This window comes from Oncorhynchus mykiss, chromosome 18 (assembly GCF_013265735.2).
Source record: "Oncorhynchus mykiss isolate Arlee chromosome 18, USDA_OmykA_1.1, whole genome shotgun sequence".
Lineage (NCBI taxonomy): Eukaryota > Metazoa > Chordata > Actinopteri > Salmoniformes > Salmonidae > Oncorhynchus > Oncorhynchus mykiss.
In genome coordinates this window covers 22,579,624-22,597,154 of record NC_048582.1, presented here as the reverse complement: position 1 = coordinate 22,597,154, position 17,531 = coordinate 22,579,624, and the positions used below count along the sequence as shown (strand labels likewise).

Below are 17,531 nucleotides of genomic sequence, written 5' to 3'. Positions count from 1 at the left end.
ACTATGCTAAGCTACAACCTCATAGCGATGAGCTATCATGTGTCTTTGTCTCAGCGTAGCATTGCAATTGTACATTTCTCCCTGCCTGCTAACACGCACCCCAGCTGTCCACTGCATAGGAGCACCACCATTTGTCATCAGTTAGGGCTTAAATTGGAGGGAAGCACACAGGGCTCCTGAATGGAAAAGCAACTTAAGCGGAACTAAATCCTTGACAAACAGATGTATGGCAGATGTGGCTGCCACAGTGACTGATGGGATGGAATCAGTCCTCTCTCTCCCTACACAACAGAACCTCATGGGCCAGTATTTCTATAATCCATCGAGTCATCAGCGCAGTCCCCTCCTCTCCTATCCTTTGCTAGTTGCTATTAGTGACAAGGGATAGCTCATACATGACACCTCCATGGGGTCATGTTCCATTTGTTCCATTAAGATGTACTTTAAGTCTGATTGGTGGATTTCTTTTCAGAGGGATGCTTCATTGTCAAGTGCTTAAAAAAAGAAAGGTTTGCTGCAGCCTCAAAGTATGTACACATTGACACCAGTACAAGGAGAATAGTACACATAACTAATGAATATACTATATCTGACATTAAATTAAATAGGTTTGATTTGCAATGGAATGACATCATTTAATGATGTGGCAATTTACTTTGTGAAAGTCCTTTCTCTTGAAAACATGATTGCTGACATGCAAAACAATTGTGGGACTGTATCAAATGTGGACTAATGGAAAAAGATGACATACAAGTTTTTTTTGGTGGATTATTCCTTTAACACAAGATGTCACATAGAGACATACAAATAAAGGGGTATTTTAGTCACTGTCTCTATATACATGAAGGATGTCTTTGTTGCCTCGGAGATTTGAATATAAAATCATTAATAATAATGCATGTTCAGTTATTGCGTTATCTACAACACGATACTTTAATGAGAACTGTAACGTCAGTGACATTTAAATTATCCATCCGTCACTAATGTTATCCATCATCATATCCATAATTATCCATCTATTTTCTCTCTGTACACGCTGTGTCGACGAGTTTGTGTGATTCTCAGGAACAGCTTGTTTCATATAGGCTGTATCTCCATCTTTTACTGAAGTGGGGATTCTTTTTCTCTCTCCAGTACGGTGGCCTTGAAGCACAAACGTATTATTTCGTGTTTCATCTTTCATTCTTTCTTTCTCTTTAAAAAAAAGAAAAAAAGATACCACATCTCGATCTCTTGAGTCTGTAACAAGAAAGTAGGTGTTACCACAGAGGCACCATGCCCCGGAGCCGTACCCACATGCTCTCCTTTCCGTACCCTGAACAAAGCGCTCTGGGCCTGGGGTGAGGGTGGGTGGTCAGTCCCATGTGGTTCGTTCTCTCTCCAGGGGCCATATCAGATAGAGTGTTTAACAGGTACAAGCTCATTATCCCAGGCTAATTCAACCCTAGCAGACTTCAGGGACTGGGGCCAATCTGGTCATGACACAATGAGGATAGGACAGCAGTGTAGAAGGGCTGTGTTCAGTAGGGCAAACTGTGGCAAAATGTTTTGAAACGGTAAATGAAATAAGTGTTTCTTATTGAACAAATCCAGGAAGTGCATCCATGTTTCAGTCTGTTTTTTTTCCCCATTTGATTGCTAAGGAACACGACCCTGAAAACGGATCCTGTTACAGTATACGAGTTCAACCTTTCACGACAAAGGGTCAGCTCAAAACTTCTAAGTAGGCATCCACTCCCTCTAGCTTAGGGAAAACGCTTTCATTGCAATTGAAAAAGTCAGACCTAATCAACCAACCATTTTATAACTTGGTAATGCTTAGAATGTTCCGACTGTGCACTTTCACCTAGGTTGATTAGACTGTATCATCAATTACATCACAGCGTTGTATCTTGCTAGCTTATTTGGCCTCTGTCTCCACAGTTAGACCCACGTTTGTCAAAAAAAATTATTAATCTGTACATTATATAGATAGAGGTAAGAAATAGTAACATTTTAAATTGTACAAACAGTACATGTGAGATGGGCAAAAATGACAAAAGTATAACAACGTATGTATCCAATAGAGATAAGAGAGATTTGTCTGCAGTATTATACAAACTTTACCAAATTGACTGGAAATGACACTGAAAATCATTACTCACCACTTTCCTTACTTTCCTAGCCTCACTTTCCTAGCCTCCAATATCTTACTTCATATTACTAACACAGCATTTGTTTCTCAGTCTCTTATTCTTCAAGATGACCGGGTTATAAACAACAACATAAATGCCATGACAGTTTTCAATTCATTTGAGGCCAGGGCAAATGTCCACACTGCAGCATTTCAAAATGTCCTTGTCGGGTTTCACTTTCAAAATGTCATTGATTTTCACTTTCAAAATGTCATTGTTGAATTAAAGCAATGTACAGTAGGTATAAAGATGGAATATCAAGGCAAACATGGGTAGAGTATCTCTCTAAAAGCTTCATGCAAATGACAGTATGAGAAAGACAGAACCCATGACATCTCCCATCCTTTCTGAGACAGTAGCATTTTCTTTAGCAGCTTGTAGGCCAATACGGTTGAAGGTAGGGTGGTGTGTTTGACAAAGACACTATGTTGGAGCCAATATGTTGACTCCTTTGATGACCGGTTCTCTGTTGAGGTAAGTAGCCCAGTACACTAGGTTAAAGGTTCCAAATAGGACAGGGAAAACTATCCGGGACATTTTGTCGATTTTGCTCACGCTGTTGTAGGTTTTCTTGGGGTCCAGGACTTCTGTTTCAGACGATCTTAGTTGTATGGAGGTGCTGTTGGAGATGGTGGAGATAGAGATATCCTTAGTGATGTTGGGGGTGTAGTTCACTCCTGCTGTACAGACATTGTTGGGCTTCTTAGAAAGCACCATAGGGTCCCTTTTCTGTTGAGATAAAACATTTAAAATGTATCATTTAATATTTAATACGGTACTATTTGTGTTGCATGGATACAAATAGTCTGTGTTACATGTCGACCCTCACAAACCGGGACTAAACGGTCAGTAATTATTATGCATGTACAGCATCAATGTTTCCATTACGTCATCCCAAAAACACGACCATAGCTCTCTATCACTTTTCAATAGTGTTTCATAGACAGTTTTCTTAAAGGAGAGTGGGATACCTGGACTCACCTTTGGGTGCTGAGCCTCCATGGCCTTTTTGCCATCCCACGCCCAGCTCCTCTTGGTGAAATAGTTGACGGTGGCAAACTCGATAAGTGCGGAGAAGACGAACGCATAGCACACAGCGATGAACCAATCCATGGCTGTGGCGTAGGCCACCTTAGGCAGCGAGTTGCGAGCGCTGATACTGAGAGTAGTCATAGTCAACACTGTAGTGACACCTGGTTGAAAAACAGATACGTGATGTTCATTAGGGCACACAGTGGAAAAGGGTTTCAAATGTTTTGCAACAGAAAAAATAAAATAATAGTTTCTACTTGGACAAGGCCAAGTATTCCCTCCCTGTTTCAGTCCATTTTATTCCATTCTCTGCCTTATGAACACTACCCCTGTATGATGAGTGAGCAACAGGTTGTAATATATTCTTTAGTATATGGGAATAGAGTCGTTAACATAATCTGTAGTGACGTGTGGTAGCTGTAGACATTTTGGGATCATCAACTAGATTCAGCCGCGGGCCGATGTGTTATTGAGCGGATGGTCAGGGGGCCGGAACATAATTACAAATCATTTGTAGACTGCAAATTGATCACAAGAAGACCAAACAAGTATAATACTTCATTAAAACAATCATTTCAAACCTTGCTTACATTTGTATTCGATAACATACAGTATACACTATATACACTATATGTGGACACCCCTTCAAATGAGTGGATTTGGCTATTTCAGCCACACCCATTGCTGACAGGAGTATAAAATCTTGCGCAAAGCCATGCAATCTCCATAGACAAACATTGGCAATAGAATGGCCTTACTGAAGAGCTCAGTGACTTTCAATGTGGCACCGTCATACAACAGCTCAGCCGCGAAGTGGTACAGTAGGCCGCACAAGCTCACAGAACGGGACCACCGAAGCACGTAGCGCGTCCTAGGTTGCAACACTCACTACCGAGTTCCAAATTGCTTCTCGAAACAACGTCAGCACAAGAACTGTTCATCGGGAGCTTCATGACATGGGTTTCCATGGCCGAGCAGCCGCACACAAGCCTCAGATCACCATGCGCAATGCCAAGCGTCAGTTGGACTGGTGTAAAGCTTCACGCCAACTCTGGAGCAGTGGAAACGCGTTCTCTGGAGTGATGAATCACGCTTCAACATCTGGCAATCCGACAGACGAATCTAGGTTTGGCGGAGAACGCTATCTGCCCGAATGCATAGTGCCAACTGTAAAGTTTGGTGGATTAAGAATAATGGTCTAGGGCTGTTTTCCATGGTTCGGGCTAAGCCCCTTAGTTACAGTGAAGGGAAATCTTAACGCTACAGCATACAATGACATTATAGATGTTTCTGTGCTTCCAACTTTGTGGCAACAGTCCTGTTTCAATGCCCCTGTGCATAAAGCGAGGTCCATACAGAAATGATTTGTCGAGATTGGTGTGGAAGAAATTGAGTGGCCTACACAGTGCCCTGACCTCATCCCCATCTAACACCTTTGGGATGAATTAGAACGCCGACTGCGAGCCAGGCCTAATCGGCCAACATCAGTGCCCGGCCTCAATGATGCTCAGGTGGCTGAATGGAATCAAGTCCCTATAGCAATGTTCCCAGAAAAGTGGAGGCTGTTATAGCAGCAAAAGAGGGACCAACTCCATATTAATGCCCATGATTTTGGAATGAGATGTTCAATGAACAGGTGTCCACATACTTTATTTTGTCATTTAGCGTATTATGGGTGGGAATATTTTGGAATAGATTGTCAAAATTAAATTCACTTAGAGCTGATTTGCTGGTGTTTTTACAGTCTTCTATGTCCAACAATAAATAAAACAAGTATAAAAAAAAGTATTTATTTATTTTTGCTCAGAACTTGGGGGGCCAAATAAAATCACCCTGCCAGTTGGGGAACCCTACTGTAGACATTCAGTTTTTTTTTTTTTGGGACAAGAGAAAAGGTGGTAATCACCTGTAATGTCTATAATTGCCTGAAAATCTATTTCAAATTGGCATGATCATGGATGATATAGATAATTGTCGTTTAACCAGGTCGTTATTGTGAAAGACAATGTGTTCTCAATGACTTATCTGGCTAACTAAAGGTTTAAATGTAAACAATCTAACATTCATTCATGAAAATTGTGATAATTGTATGTGTTGGGTGACGGGGCAACATACTGTCCATTTTGAGTTGAAAGTACACTTTTAGTTAGAGTTGATTCAAGTGGTTGTGGTGCGGTTATACTAACCAAAGACGGTCCTGGCTGGTACAGATTCACGGTTGAGCCAGAAGGACACCTGGGACAGGATCACGGTCATGAAGCAGGGCATGTAGGTCTGAATGACAAAGTAACCAATCTTCCTCTTCAGGTAGAAGTGACACATCATGACTGTGTACTGTCCTGTTGGTTTTAGAGGACAGTGGGACAAAAATAAATGAATAATTGCAGTGGCAACAGAGATATACAGTGGAAAGAGAGAGTGGATCGCAAAGTCATCCTGCATTTTTGTCTAATTGTATTATATGTTTCATAATTTTATCGAACTTTAGAATAATATGCATTTTTGTAAAAAAAAAAGTTATATAAAATATAAATATATATTTTTTAAAAAGTTATATAAAAAAAACATGACAATGACACATGGCCCATGGCAACAATCGCCAACAAATATAATTATCTAAGAAAACAATTAATCAGATGAATAAAATATGATATAAAATGGCTTCGCTAAAATATGTATGTTACACTCAATAATGTGACAGTTGCTGTGTGAGGTAAATGTGTTGTGGTAAAAAAGTGGAGAGGGAAAAAACAAACATATCCTGTTAACCAACTGAAGATTGCATTTGAAGCTTTAAAAAAATCCTTTCTAGCTTCCCACAGCCGGCGCCTGATAAACTATAGAAAATCCACTGATGACTGCTGCGTTCTCCAGGCAAAATCGGATTTTTGTATCTCACTAATCCCCTGTCACAATCTGCATCCTGCCATCAGGGAAAACGCTAGCTCAGTCCTGCCCACTCACTCAGCTCGGCTCTGCTCTGCTGTGCTCTGGCCTCGCACACTCGACAAGGACGCGACGCTACCAAATCTCCAGCGACCGACGGACAGATATCTACAGACCTAAGCTCCGAGTTAATAACAATTCTCCCAGGGGTGTGATGGAGGGGGGCTGACCTGGTGCCCCATGGGAAGTTTGTGATTCTGTGAGCCAAACGGACGTAGGGCCAACGCAGGGACCATCATGTCTCCAGCCCCAGAAGCCCCAGCTAGCCGGCGTCTTCTCGGCCCACCGGGGAGACACCCATGACTCCCAGCCTCTCTCCGCCCCGAGCGACCGACCGACCGACCAACCGACCGACCGGGGATCCGATCCTCCATCCGGACTGTTTGCTGTTGATGCATGGAGCCCGATGAGACTCATAGAGGAATGAACATGTACCTTTGGTGGATTTTACTGCAAGGATTCTGGAGCGTTTATGGGGAACTTCCATTCATTGCAGACAATAACGCAGCCATGTTGGTCAACTGGTGAGTACTAAGGCAACGGTGGTCCCAGAAAGTTCTTGAAATACTTAAGTAAATGTAATTTACATGTAAATATGCAAATATAAACAAACAAAGGAAACTGGAATAGGCTGGGTTTTGGGATCTGTCCAAAGGAGACATTGCATAAAAGCACACGGTTCTAAACCCAACTAAGGGACTCCATTTTGCAGGACAAACTATATTTCCCTCTTTTACCATACAGTGTACTATTTCATTTTAGGGGTGTACGGTATTTCTTTTCAGTGTGGTTTGCTGTAAATGTACTGTGAGGGGGTATAGGATGTCATGTCCCTAAACCGAGCTGTTGCTAATCTCGTCTTGATTTAGCCATAGAGCTAAGATTAGGCACATGCTAATTCAAGAACCGCAACAGAACTGACCCACTGGATTCCCATCGGGGACAGTGAACTCTACTGACTTGGCCTTGGGCCAGACAGACGGCCTACAGCCACCGCCTGACCTCCGCAGCTCCCATTTGTCACTTGCTGGCAAGCAGAGAGGAGCAGGTGGAGGAAAGGAGATCCACAGAAACATACTTTTAGCTCGCGGGCCTACTGAAGTTCGGGGTCAGTCCACAAATGGACTATAGTTTACACTTATCAGTGGCCCTGCAGGGAAGCTTATAGGATCCCGCTGTCTACTTAACAGGCAGGGAGGGTTTTAGTTCTTATCCATGATCAAGGGAGATTGCCATGGAGGGACTGTCCTGCCTCTCCTCTCCTTTCATGGCCAAGGAGTTAAACGGCTGTGATGATGACTCTCACGGTGCTGGATGGTTTCTGCCATTCTACCCACCACACCAGGGAAATCCACACTTTTAACAGCCATTCTGCAGACAGCAGCCAAAGTGTACTACAGTTCTGCTTTACATAAAGGGAATTAAGCCTTTCAGTCCCACGTGTCTTTGCCCGGGAGCCTGGGATGTCCAATCCCTGCGGGCGCTGTGATGTCGTCCTCTTATGCAAAAGCCTGATGGGACAGTCAACACGGGATTAACCCGTGACTCCCAGGGAGCTCAGGACAGGAATAAGTGAGTCCATGTGTAGCCTAAGTGACAGCTGGCTCCTTCCCTTTCTGCTCTTGCTCCTTCACCAAAAATATCCCCCCCCCCCCTCTCTGTTTTGCCCTACTACCCCAACAAGTGTCACAGGACTCGTCTGAAGGTAACCCATACAATGAATGGAAGTATGGAGGTAGTTGTGCCAACAAAAATAAGGGTTGTTCAATGTGTCCATAAAAACACATATTTCCTGAGCTTTCTTATGTCTCCTAGATATAGGACAGACACTTGAAAACCTTCATGTTTGCACTGTCCTTTTAGCCATTTATGAATGCGCTATTCAATGCCTTTCTATGGGCTATAGTAGTAAAGGCCAAAATACAATATTTTATCAAACATTTTCTAAATATATATATTATTTGATACCTAAAGGGTACAATTCTAAATCAAAATGTCTCAGGCTACATTCCATTTCAACATCCATATGTGCATACCAATTAGAATGCATACCGTAATACATTGCTTAATTCTAGGGTATGCTAGTGTGGATATTGGAAGAAAAGCTGGGAAATAGAGAATATACCTCACCTCGACTAGTGTAGATGTCCTCAGAGCCTGCGGTCTGGCCGATCAGGTGGTACTGATTGAGACGGGATCCGTCTTCTGCCACCACTACAGACTTGGCAGCACCGGTTTGCCAGAGGTACACCACCTCAGAGACTGGATAGGCATCTGAAAGAGAGAAACGGGACACCGTGAGGGCGCTAATGAGATATTATACAGGCCAGGGCACATATCAGGAACTACCAAGTCTCAGACCAAAGTCATAGTTGAAGCTCAGATGTTGAGTCAAGCGAAACTAGGATGAAGCTATTACTAGGACTAAACATTCTTCTGGCAACACATATCGGAGGCCGACGTCGTGTACGCATGAAATGCATGATGGAAAAGGAACGGAACAGTTTGTTACTTATGTCCAGGGCACAAGGTTCCTCATATCCTACTCTAAGTGAAACTACATCGTGGTTTGGTGTCCTAGTTGATTTATTGAGCAAATGCAAAGTCTCAGTGCCAAAAAGTTGCTTCTGATCCTGCTGTGTTAAGTACAGCTAGGCACCCATTGCGTTTGTGGATTATGTGGTGAATGGTTTTCTCTCTAAGAACAGAGCTTAAGAGACAACACGGCTATACCCAATCTCTTTTCCTTTACCATAGTAGGACAATACCCCAGGAGCTGTACAGTATAGACCAGAGTAAGGGACTCTGCCAGCTTTGCCCCTCTGGGGGCTTCAGGCTTAGATTGAGCTGTGGTTGAGCACATGTTTGCAAAGCAACACAGCTTGTTAATCACATAGCCACCCACAGTGGCTGATTGGAGCTGAGGGTGTCGGCTAACGCTGACCCCCAAGGTCTGGTCCAAATTACGCCTCTGCCACAGCAGAGAGGGTCATCAGGCATCGTGACATACAGAAAGACAAGGATGCATACGCAGACAGATGGACAAATGGGCAGACGGATAGGCAGACAGACAGACAGGCAGGCAGGTAGACACACCAACACCAGCTTCAGATTGTAGCCTACTAGTTTTTTTGCTCAAATTGGTGATCTGTAATCAAATTATTTCCCAATTAATCTAAAAGGGAACGATTTCTCGTGTCAGCTCTCTGTGTTGATTTTCCACCTTTAGGACATCATCCCTCTTACCTAGAGGATTACAGGAGGGTCCAGTGTGGAGCTCACTCTAAAGCTGGGGCTAAGCCCTAAAGACTCATGACATCCACAAGGAGTTGCATTGGCTCCTCTCCTGTAACACTGACTCAAGAGAGAACACAAAGGCCTGCCAACATTGAGGATCTCTTAATAGGCTGTATCAATAGAACAGTCTGGTTCGATCAGTATTACAAAGGTCAGGTCAGGTCAGCTATAGTTTATTGTAATCAGGTAGGTAGGTGCATGTCAAATATGAACTATAACCCAAAATATGAAGATGAAGAGTTTGGCGATCTGTTACAGCCAGAAACCCATTTTTTTTTACACTGCTCATGACAGAGAGTTATCATTTGAAGTACAAACGTATCTAATTTTCTTTTTGAAATGAATTAACAAAAGCATTGTTACTATCAAATTTCCAATCATCAGACATTTACTATGTACATTCTACACTAAACCAAAATATAAATGCAACATGTCAAGTGTAGGTCCCATATTTCATGTGCTGAAATGAAAGAACCCAGAATTTTTCCAAACACACAAAAAGCTTATTTCTCTCTTTTTTTTTTCTCACAAATTTGTTTACATCCCTGTTAGTGAGCATTTCTCCTTTGCCAAGATAATCCATCCACCTGACAGGTGTGGCATTTCAAGAAGCCGATTAAACAGCACGATCATTACACAAGTGCACCTTGAGCGGGGGAAAATAACTGGCCACTCTAAAATTTGCCGTTTTGTCGCACAACACAATGCCACTATAACGACACAGGACGAGACCCAAATGCAGACACAGGAGGAAGTTGGTTCGAGTTGCTGATATTTATTAATAGACAAGGGGCAGGCAAGAGGCAGGTCGAAGACAGGCAGAAGTTCGTAAACCAGGTCAGAGTCAGGTGGGTACAGGATGGCAGGCAGGCTCGAGGTCAGGGCAGGCAGAATGGTATGGCAGGCGGGCTCAGGGTCAGGTCAGGCAGAAAAGGTCGGAACCGGGAGGACTAGAAAACAGGAACTAGAAAAACCTGCTGGTAGGCTTGACGAGACAAGACGAACTGGCAACAGACAGAACCACCGGTATAAATACACAGGGGATAATGGGAACAAATTGGAGACACCTGGTGGGGGGGTGGAGACAAGCACAAGACAGGTGAAACCGATCAGGATGTGACAGTAACCCCCTTTAGGGGCGCCACCTGGCGTCCTACCTGGGCGCATACCTGGTTGACCGGGATGCCGGCTGTGAAAGTCAACGATGAGGGCCGGGTCCAGGATGTCCTTAGTAGGGACCCAGCACCTCTCCTCCAGGTCATAACCCTCCCAGTCAACCAGGTACTGGAAACTCCTGCCCCGAGGTCGAACACTCACCAGGCGTCTCACCATGTATGCCGGATGGCCATCGATGAGAGGGGGAGTGGGGCCTGTAAACAGGAGACAAAGGGCTGTGAGACAAATCTTAGACACATGAACCGTGGGATGTATACGAAGGGAAGCAACAGAACAGTGGGACTAAGGATTTTAGAGATGGGAAATCCCAGAAATGAGTGAATCCGGGAAAACGTTGCAGCTGCACTCTAAATGTGTGTTGGGGCCAATCCACCACCACTCTCTACCTTGTCAGGATCCATCTGAACGTTCCCTTCAGCGATGACGTATCCCAGAAAAGAGATAGTGGGGTGAATGGAATTCACGCTTCTCAGTTTTCACAAACAACTTAAGAGGCGCTTGGACGACTTGTCGGACATGCTCTTGAGCAGAACGGGAACAAACAAGGATGTCATTGAGGTAGATGAACACAAACCGATTCAGCATGTCACAGAGCACATCGTTGACCAGGGCCTGGAAAACTGCAGGGGCGTTGGTGAGTCCAAACGGCATGACCAGGTACTCATAGTGTCCGTTAGCTGGGTTGAAAGCGGTCTTCCACTCGTCTCCTTCCCTTTTCCGAACTAGGTGGTAGCCGTTCCGAAGGTCCAACTTAGAAAAGAAGGTTGCCCCCTGGAGAGGTTTGAAAGCCGAGGAGATGAGTTGTAGAGGGTAACGATTCTTCAAAGAGATATCATTGAGGCCCTGGTAGTTGATACATGGACGGAGGGTCTTGTCCTTCTTTTCCACAAAGAAGAAACCTGTGCCAGCAGGGGAGGCAGAAGGTCAAATGCTCCAAGCAGGCAGAGAGTCCTAAGTGCACTCCTCCATGGCCTTGGTCTCAGGGCCAGAGAGGGAATACAGCCGCCCACGAGGCGGTGTGGTGCCCGGGAGAAAGTCAATGGCGCAATCATAGGGGCGATGCGAAGGAAAGGAGTTGGTGCGAGCCTTGCTGAAAACCTCCAGGAGGTCCTGGTACTCCACGGGAATGGCAGAGATATCCAATGCTTTTCCAGAGCCTGCAGGAGGACGTCCTGGGGCAGGCTGCGTCACTTTAAGGCAATGTGAGCGGCAAAACAGGCTCCAACCCAGGATAGATCCAGTGGTCCAGTCAATCAGGGGGTTGTGCCTTTGGAGCTGTGAAAATCCCAAAACGACAGGAACTTGGGGAGATTCAATATGTAGAAGCTGTATGGACTCACTGTGATTGCCCGACACTCGCATGTTAGTGGGAACCGTACTGTGAGTGACCCTGCCAATGAGGCGTCCGTCCAGTGCTCTGACGTCCATGGGAATGGAGAGGATTTGTATGGAGATACCCAGCTCAGATACTAGAGTAGCGTCCATGAAGTTCTGGTCAGTCCCAGAGTCAATGATCACCCGGAGAGATTTAGACCAATCACTCCACAGCAGGATAACATGGAAAGGTGTACAAGTAATAGGAGTTAGAAGACTCCCAGTATGGCCCACCAGCATACTCACCAGCGTACCTACTGATGAGCCTGGTCTTTTACTGGACAGGTGGATATGTAATGCCCTGTAGAACCACAATACAGGCAACAGTTGGAGCTCAGCCTACGTAATTGTTCCTTAGGCGACAATCTAGCCCTGCCCAGTTGCATAGGCTCTGGAGTAAACGAGTCGCCCGTCCCCGATGTTTCCCGAGGGGGCTCAGGTGACTTCGGATCCTCTCGGGAATGCAGGCGTCGGGGACTTCCGGGGTTCTTCGAAGGCGAGAAAGCAGCCATGGACGAGCGAGTGTGGCCGAGAACAGACCTCCTCTCCCTCCTGTGTTCCTGTAGGCGCCCATCGCCAGGGTAGGCTGGACAAAATCACCACTGGTAGGGGGATTACTGAGCGTCCGGGAGGTCTCCGTTGTGGCATGATGCCTGATAGATAGTCCACGGAATTGCTCCAGTAATGATTTGAAACCCTGGTCATGGCATTCTGCCAAAGTATGTACTTCCATAAGCTTCTGGAGTAGCTCCTAATTTCTCCCAATGGTGGCTCCATGCAGGGAGACAGTGTTGAGGAGCTAGTCCGAGTCTGCTGGGTCAGTCATGGCCAGTTCATTCTATAACGACACAGGACGAGACCCAAATGCAGACACAGGAGGCAGATGGTTCGAGTCTCTGATATTTATTAATAGACAAGGGGCAGGCAAGAGGCAGGTCGTGGACAGGCAGAAGTTCGTAAACTAGGTCAGAGTCAGATGGGTACAGGATGGCAGGCAGGCTCGAGGTTAGGGCAGGCAGAATGGTATGGCAGGCGGGCTCAGGGTCAGGGCAGGCGGAAAAGGTTGGTACCGGGAGGACTAGAAAACAGGGACTAGAAAAACCCGCTGGTAGGCTTGACGAGACAAGACGAACTGGCAACAGACAAACAGAATCACCGGTATAAATACACAGGGGATAATGGGAACAAATGGGAAATTTGACTGATTTCATGATTTGAACTGTAACTCAGTAAAATCTTTGAAATTGTTGCGTTTATATTGTATGTAAAGTATAATTGCAACCTTTAGGGTAGTCAGTAACCTACTGTCGGGAAAGCGCCGGCTAGGACAGTACCTGCAGTCCAACAAAAGAATTCAATCAAGTGCAGATGAAGGATTTACGCTTTATCAGAGGTGTTAGCCTAATTTAAACTCAAACAACTAGCAAGCTGTTCCTCTCCTGAACACTGTCACTGTTGAAACACTGTGGGGATATTGACGTGAAACCACACCTGTCCTAAGAATAGAGGGCCAACATTCGGCGAGAAACCTCAGAAACAGCACCTTTCCTGTCTGCTATCAATGTGAGGCCTAGGTCTCTTTAAGCATGCAGGGAGATGCAGAGGAAGGTGGATCGTGAGGACTAATGGGCCAGTCAGGACCATGGGGAATGAGTGGAGGTGCAGATATAGGATCTTCATTTACTATATCAGGAAAATGATCCTACAGCAACAGGACATTTGAATTGTTAATTGGATTGTAATTGACTGACATTTTTCATAAGTTAAAATCCCGTCTAAAATGAATTTCAAAGTAGGAAATTACAAACTACAACCTCCTGCAACAGGTTGATCAAATTAATATCCTACATCTCTATAGATTCCTCAGCTTTTATAGATGGTCTGTATATAAAATAGAAAAACACAAAGGCCTAGAGAACCAGGTTAAGAAAGGGATGAGCCACAGGAGCCTGGAAGAAAGAAAAGGAAACAGAGAGAGAGAGAGAACACGGAGAGAGAGAAAGAAAATGTGAGGGCGAGTCAGGTACTTCAAGGCTATACCCTGTACCAGTCTACTTCATTTCTACTTCATTTCCATGTTCCATGTAAAAAACAAATTAAAATCTTTTTTTTTTCTCTAATTATGGATGAAAAGAATAACTGTAGTTTAATCCCCCGGATGACAAAGTGTCTTTCTGGATTAAAGAAAATAATCAAAATGAGGTCCACTGTGAATGTTTCTAGGGACTAAACGAGCGTTTCTCCCTAGCTGTAGGAGGAAAATTAAAGGCATTTGTCATGTAAGTGTGTGTGTGTGTGTGTGTGTGTGTGTGTGTGTTGGGTGGGAAGAACAAAGAAAAGGAAAGTGATGGATCAATGTAAAGTGCAGTAACTAAGCAACCAAGCTCAATAGCATGTCATAGCACTTTGCTGTAGTACTGGTACTACTGGCCATGCCTAGTGGATTGCTATTTACAGTCAGACTTCTTGGATGGCTTTAGCCGAAAGCCAGGGACAAAATGTAAAGTTGGGTGGGTTTAGAAGCCTTAAGGATAATGATGCGGGGAATACCATGATTTAGTAGTAGAGCTAAAGGATTTGGCAGACGGGGACTGTCACATATGCCAACTTTACGGCAACCTCTTCCTGACTTTAAGATTGCACGGTACACACCCATCTATTACATAACATGAACATTAGGAGTTGCGATACATGAATGAGTGAATGAATGAATGAAAGGATGAATGAATGAGTAAACAAATGAATAAACGAATGAACAAACAAATGAACAAATGAAACGATGGACAAATTTGATATAATCTTTGCTTACATACTGTCCACGCACCAATACATCTTAATCTTAAAACCTGAGCCATCTACTGTACCTGTGAGGAGAGTGTGCTAGTACATAATAGCAATAGGATGGTTTTACAGCGTCTAAAACCCCTACTTGACCATGGGAATAGAAAAGAGCTACACCGGGTATACAGCAATGCACTGATTGAGCCTTGCCTGTAGTATACAACCCATTTTAAAAATCAGCTTCGTTTATCAAAAGAGGCTGTGCCCAGGTCCCAAATGGCACCCTATTCCCTATTTAGTGCACTACGTTTGACCTGGGTCAAAGGTAGTGCAGAAAATAGGGAATAGGGTGCCATTTGGGACGCATGCGGCCCTCTGTACTCTCCATCTCTCCACTCCATACAGATAACCTTGTGTTAGTAATGCATGGACGACAATAGAGAACCCAGCTCCTAAAAGCACTTCAGTTCACCACAGCTCTATTCGGTTGAAGACTGAGAGAGTCGTGAGTGTCATCATTCCACAGACTTCAATGACTGTTTATTACAGCACTCTTGTAGATTATGTCCGCATCACGATATAGTTTTAACATCAATTTAACCATTTTATGAATTTAGATGGGGAATAGTGTCAAAAGGGCACATTTTTGACCTGTGATGTTAATTTGCTGGTGATTTCAATATTTTATTGTTCCTTGTAGTACAGTACACTAGTTATGAGTTCATCTTAAAAAGAGTGTCTGCTATCAATGCAATATACAGTAGTAAGTCAAAAAAGCATAAGAAGGAGATCCCACGTCTCAAATATGACGTTGCATTGACCCCCGAATTTCGTCTTAGCAGCAGCAGCATGGTCAGGTCAGACATTTTCCATGCTACTCCACAGACCTATACAAACGTAGGATCTTAATTTGTTCCAGTTTGCTATAGCAGGAAAATAATCCTGCAGTAACAGGAAATATACATTATTAAGTGGATTATAATTAATGGAATTTTTTTGTGGAGGTTGATACATTTTTCATCAAGTCAAAAAAATGTCAAATTGGAATTGACAAACTTCATAAGCATTTTTAACTCTCAAATAGACACCTTTTAAATATCCTGCAACAGTTCTCCTGTAACAGGGTGATCAAATTACAATCCTACATCTGTACAAACATACACACACTCCCTCCTCCCCACACCCTACCACATCCATCCTACTTATCATGAACATTATTTGATAAGACTTAGTTTTTCTGTGCTGCTTGAAAAAAAGGTCAACTGCGGGCCAAGAGAGTAAAGGCAAGATGCACTTTCCATCATCCTTCATATCCCCCGTGAGCTCGGCTGCACAGGAAAGCAGTTTTATCTGGTGGTGAAGTGGGATGTGTGGGTGTTGGAATGAGAAATAGAGCCTGTGGTCACAGTGCTCAGACAACTGGCTATACTGTAGTGGCTGTATCGGTATGCTCTGTATGTAAATTACTCAAATGCAAATGTGTCTGGCCCTTTTTTTGTTAGGACAAACCTAGTCTGTAATTTCAAAGTGAAATTCTAAACTTTTAGAAGGCTTTTTAAAACTCAAATACACTACAAGTTTCCATTTCCTGCTGAGCAGAAAAATATCTCCGCAACAAAAGAGTGATCAACTTAAGATCCTACATCTGTAGGGGCAGTTCAATCAGCTAGTTAATCTGGCTATATACGTCCGATGGTGTGACAAAGCCCAGGGTTTACTATAGTGTGGCATGGCGTGACCCTGCCCAGGGCATTCCTATTAGCTTCCCTGGGACTATCCATCTGCGCTGTCCGCTTCTGAAAGGTCAAAGTACAGCTGAGCTATTTCAGGCCAGCACTTAAACCAGGCAGGCAGGCAACACCCGTTAGAATAGCAGCGCCATTTCGAAACTTGGTTGTGCATAAGCATTTTTTCATTGTTCTTGTTATGCCAGTCACAGCCAGTCTCTCAATTAGCCCATGTCAGCATAAAAAAAGGTAAATAGGTCTAGCCAGCTATTTAAACTTGTTGTGGTGGCGGCAGGTAGCCTAGTGGTTAAGAGTGTTGGACCAGTGACCGGACAGTTGTGGTTTGAATCCCCGAGCCGACGAGGAGAAAAATCTGTCGATGTGCCCTTGAGCAAGGAACTTAACCATAATTGCGGCTAAAGGTCACTCTGGATAAGAGCGTCTGCTAAATGACTCAAATGTAAATAATCATATGTAAGTAATCATGGCTGAATTACCGACCAGGCACGAAGGGCCATTGACTTTGTTAGTCACTCTCACTCAAATATTATATTAACATGGCATAAGTCATTGCAAAATGTGTCAAATTTCTGTAAATTATCTTTAAAACTGCAAATAATTTGCTCCACCCCATGGCAAAATGTGTAGAATTACAGGAAATGATCTGTAAAACTGCAACTTTTTTTCTCCGCCCCATGGCAAAATGAGTCGAATTGCATAGAATGAGTTATAAAATTGCTAAATGTTCTCTCCACCCCATGGCAAAATCTGTAGAATTGCAGAAAACTTGCTTTAAAACTGCAACTTTTACTCTCCGCCCCATGACAAAATGAGTAGAATTGCATATAATTAGTTATACAATTGCTAAATGTTCTCTCTGCCCCATGACAAAATGAGTAGAATTGCATATAATTAGTTATACAATTGCTAAATGTTCTCTCTGCCCCATAGCAAAATGTGTAGAATTGCATATAATTAGTTATACAATTGCTAACATTTCTCTGCCCCATAGCAAAATGTGTAG

General features: G+C 43.8%; 2 protein-coding genes across 5 annotated transcripts in view; one reads left to right on the top strand and one right to left on the bottom strand.

Annotated features, from left to right (window-relative positions):
* Positions 1-764: 764 nt before the first annotated feature.
* Positions 765-17,531, bottom strand: part of LOC110495826 (gamma-aminobutyric acid receptor subunit alpha-5) — a 29,723-nt gene continuing 12,956 nt past the window's right edge. The window contains exons 7-11 of one of the 3 annotated variants that reach the window (XM_021571283.2): positions 10,607-10,819; positions 8,283-8,426; positions 5,393-5,545; positions 3,156-3,367; positions 765-2,903 (exon numbers count right to left, since the gene is read on the bottom strand). In XM_021571283.2, the coding sequence (XP_021426958.2) occupies positions 2,598-2,903; positions 3,156-3,367; positions 5,393-5,545; positions 8,283-8,426; positions 10,607-10,819 (1,028 nt within the window). In that variant the 3' untranslated portion in view covers positions 765-2,597. The remainder of the gene's footprint in view (positions 2,904-3,155; positions 3,368-5,392; positions 5,546-8,282; positions 8,427-10,606; positions 10,820-17,531) is intronic. The other 2 variants (XM_021571285.2, XM_021571287.2) reach the window with 2 other exon arrangements.
* The window catches only part of LOC110495827 (gamma-aminobutyric acid receptor subunit beta-3), a 53,006-nt gene continuing 41,637 nt past the window's right edge, over positions 6,163-17,531 (top strand). Inside the window, exon 1 of one of the 2 annotated variants that reach the window (XM_021571288.2) lies at positions 6,163-6,676. In XM_021571288.2, coding sequence (XP_021426963.1) covers positions 6,549-6,676 — 128 coding nt within the window. In that variant the 5' untranslated portion in view covers positions 6,163-6,548. The remainder of the gene's footprint in view (positions 6,677-17,531) is intronic. The other variant, XM_021571289.2, reaches the window with a different exon arrangement.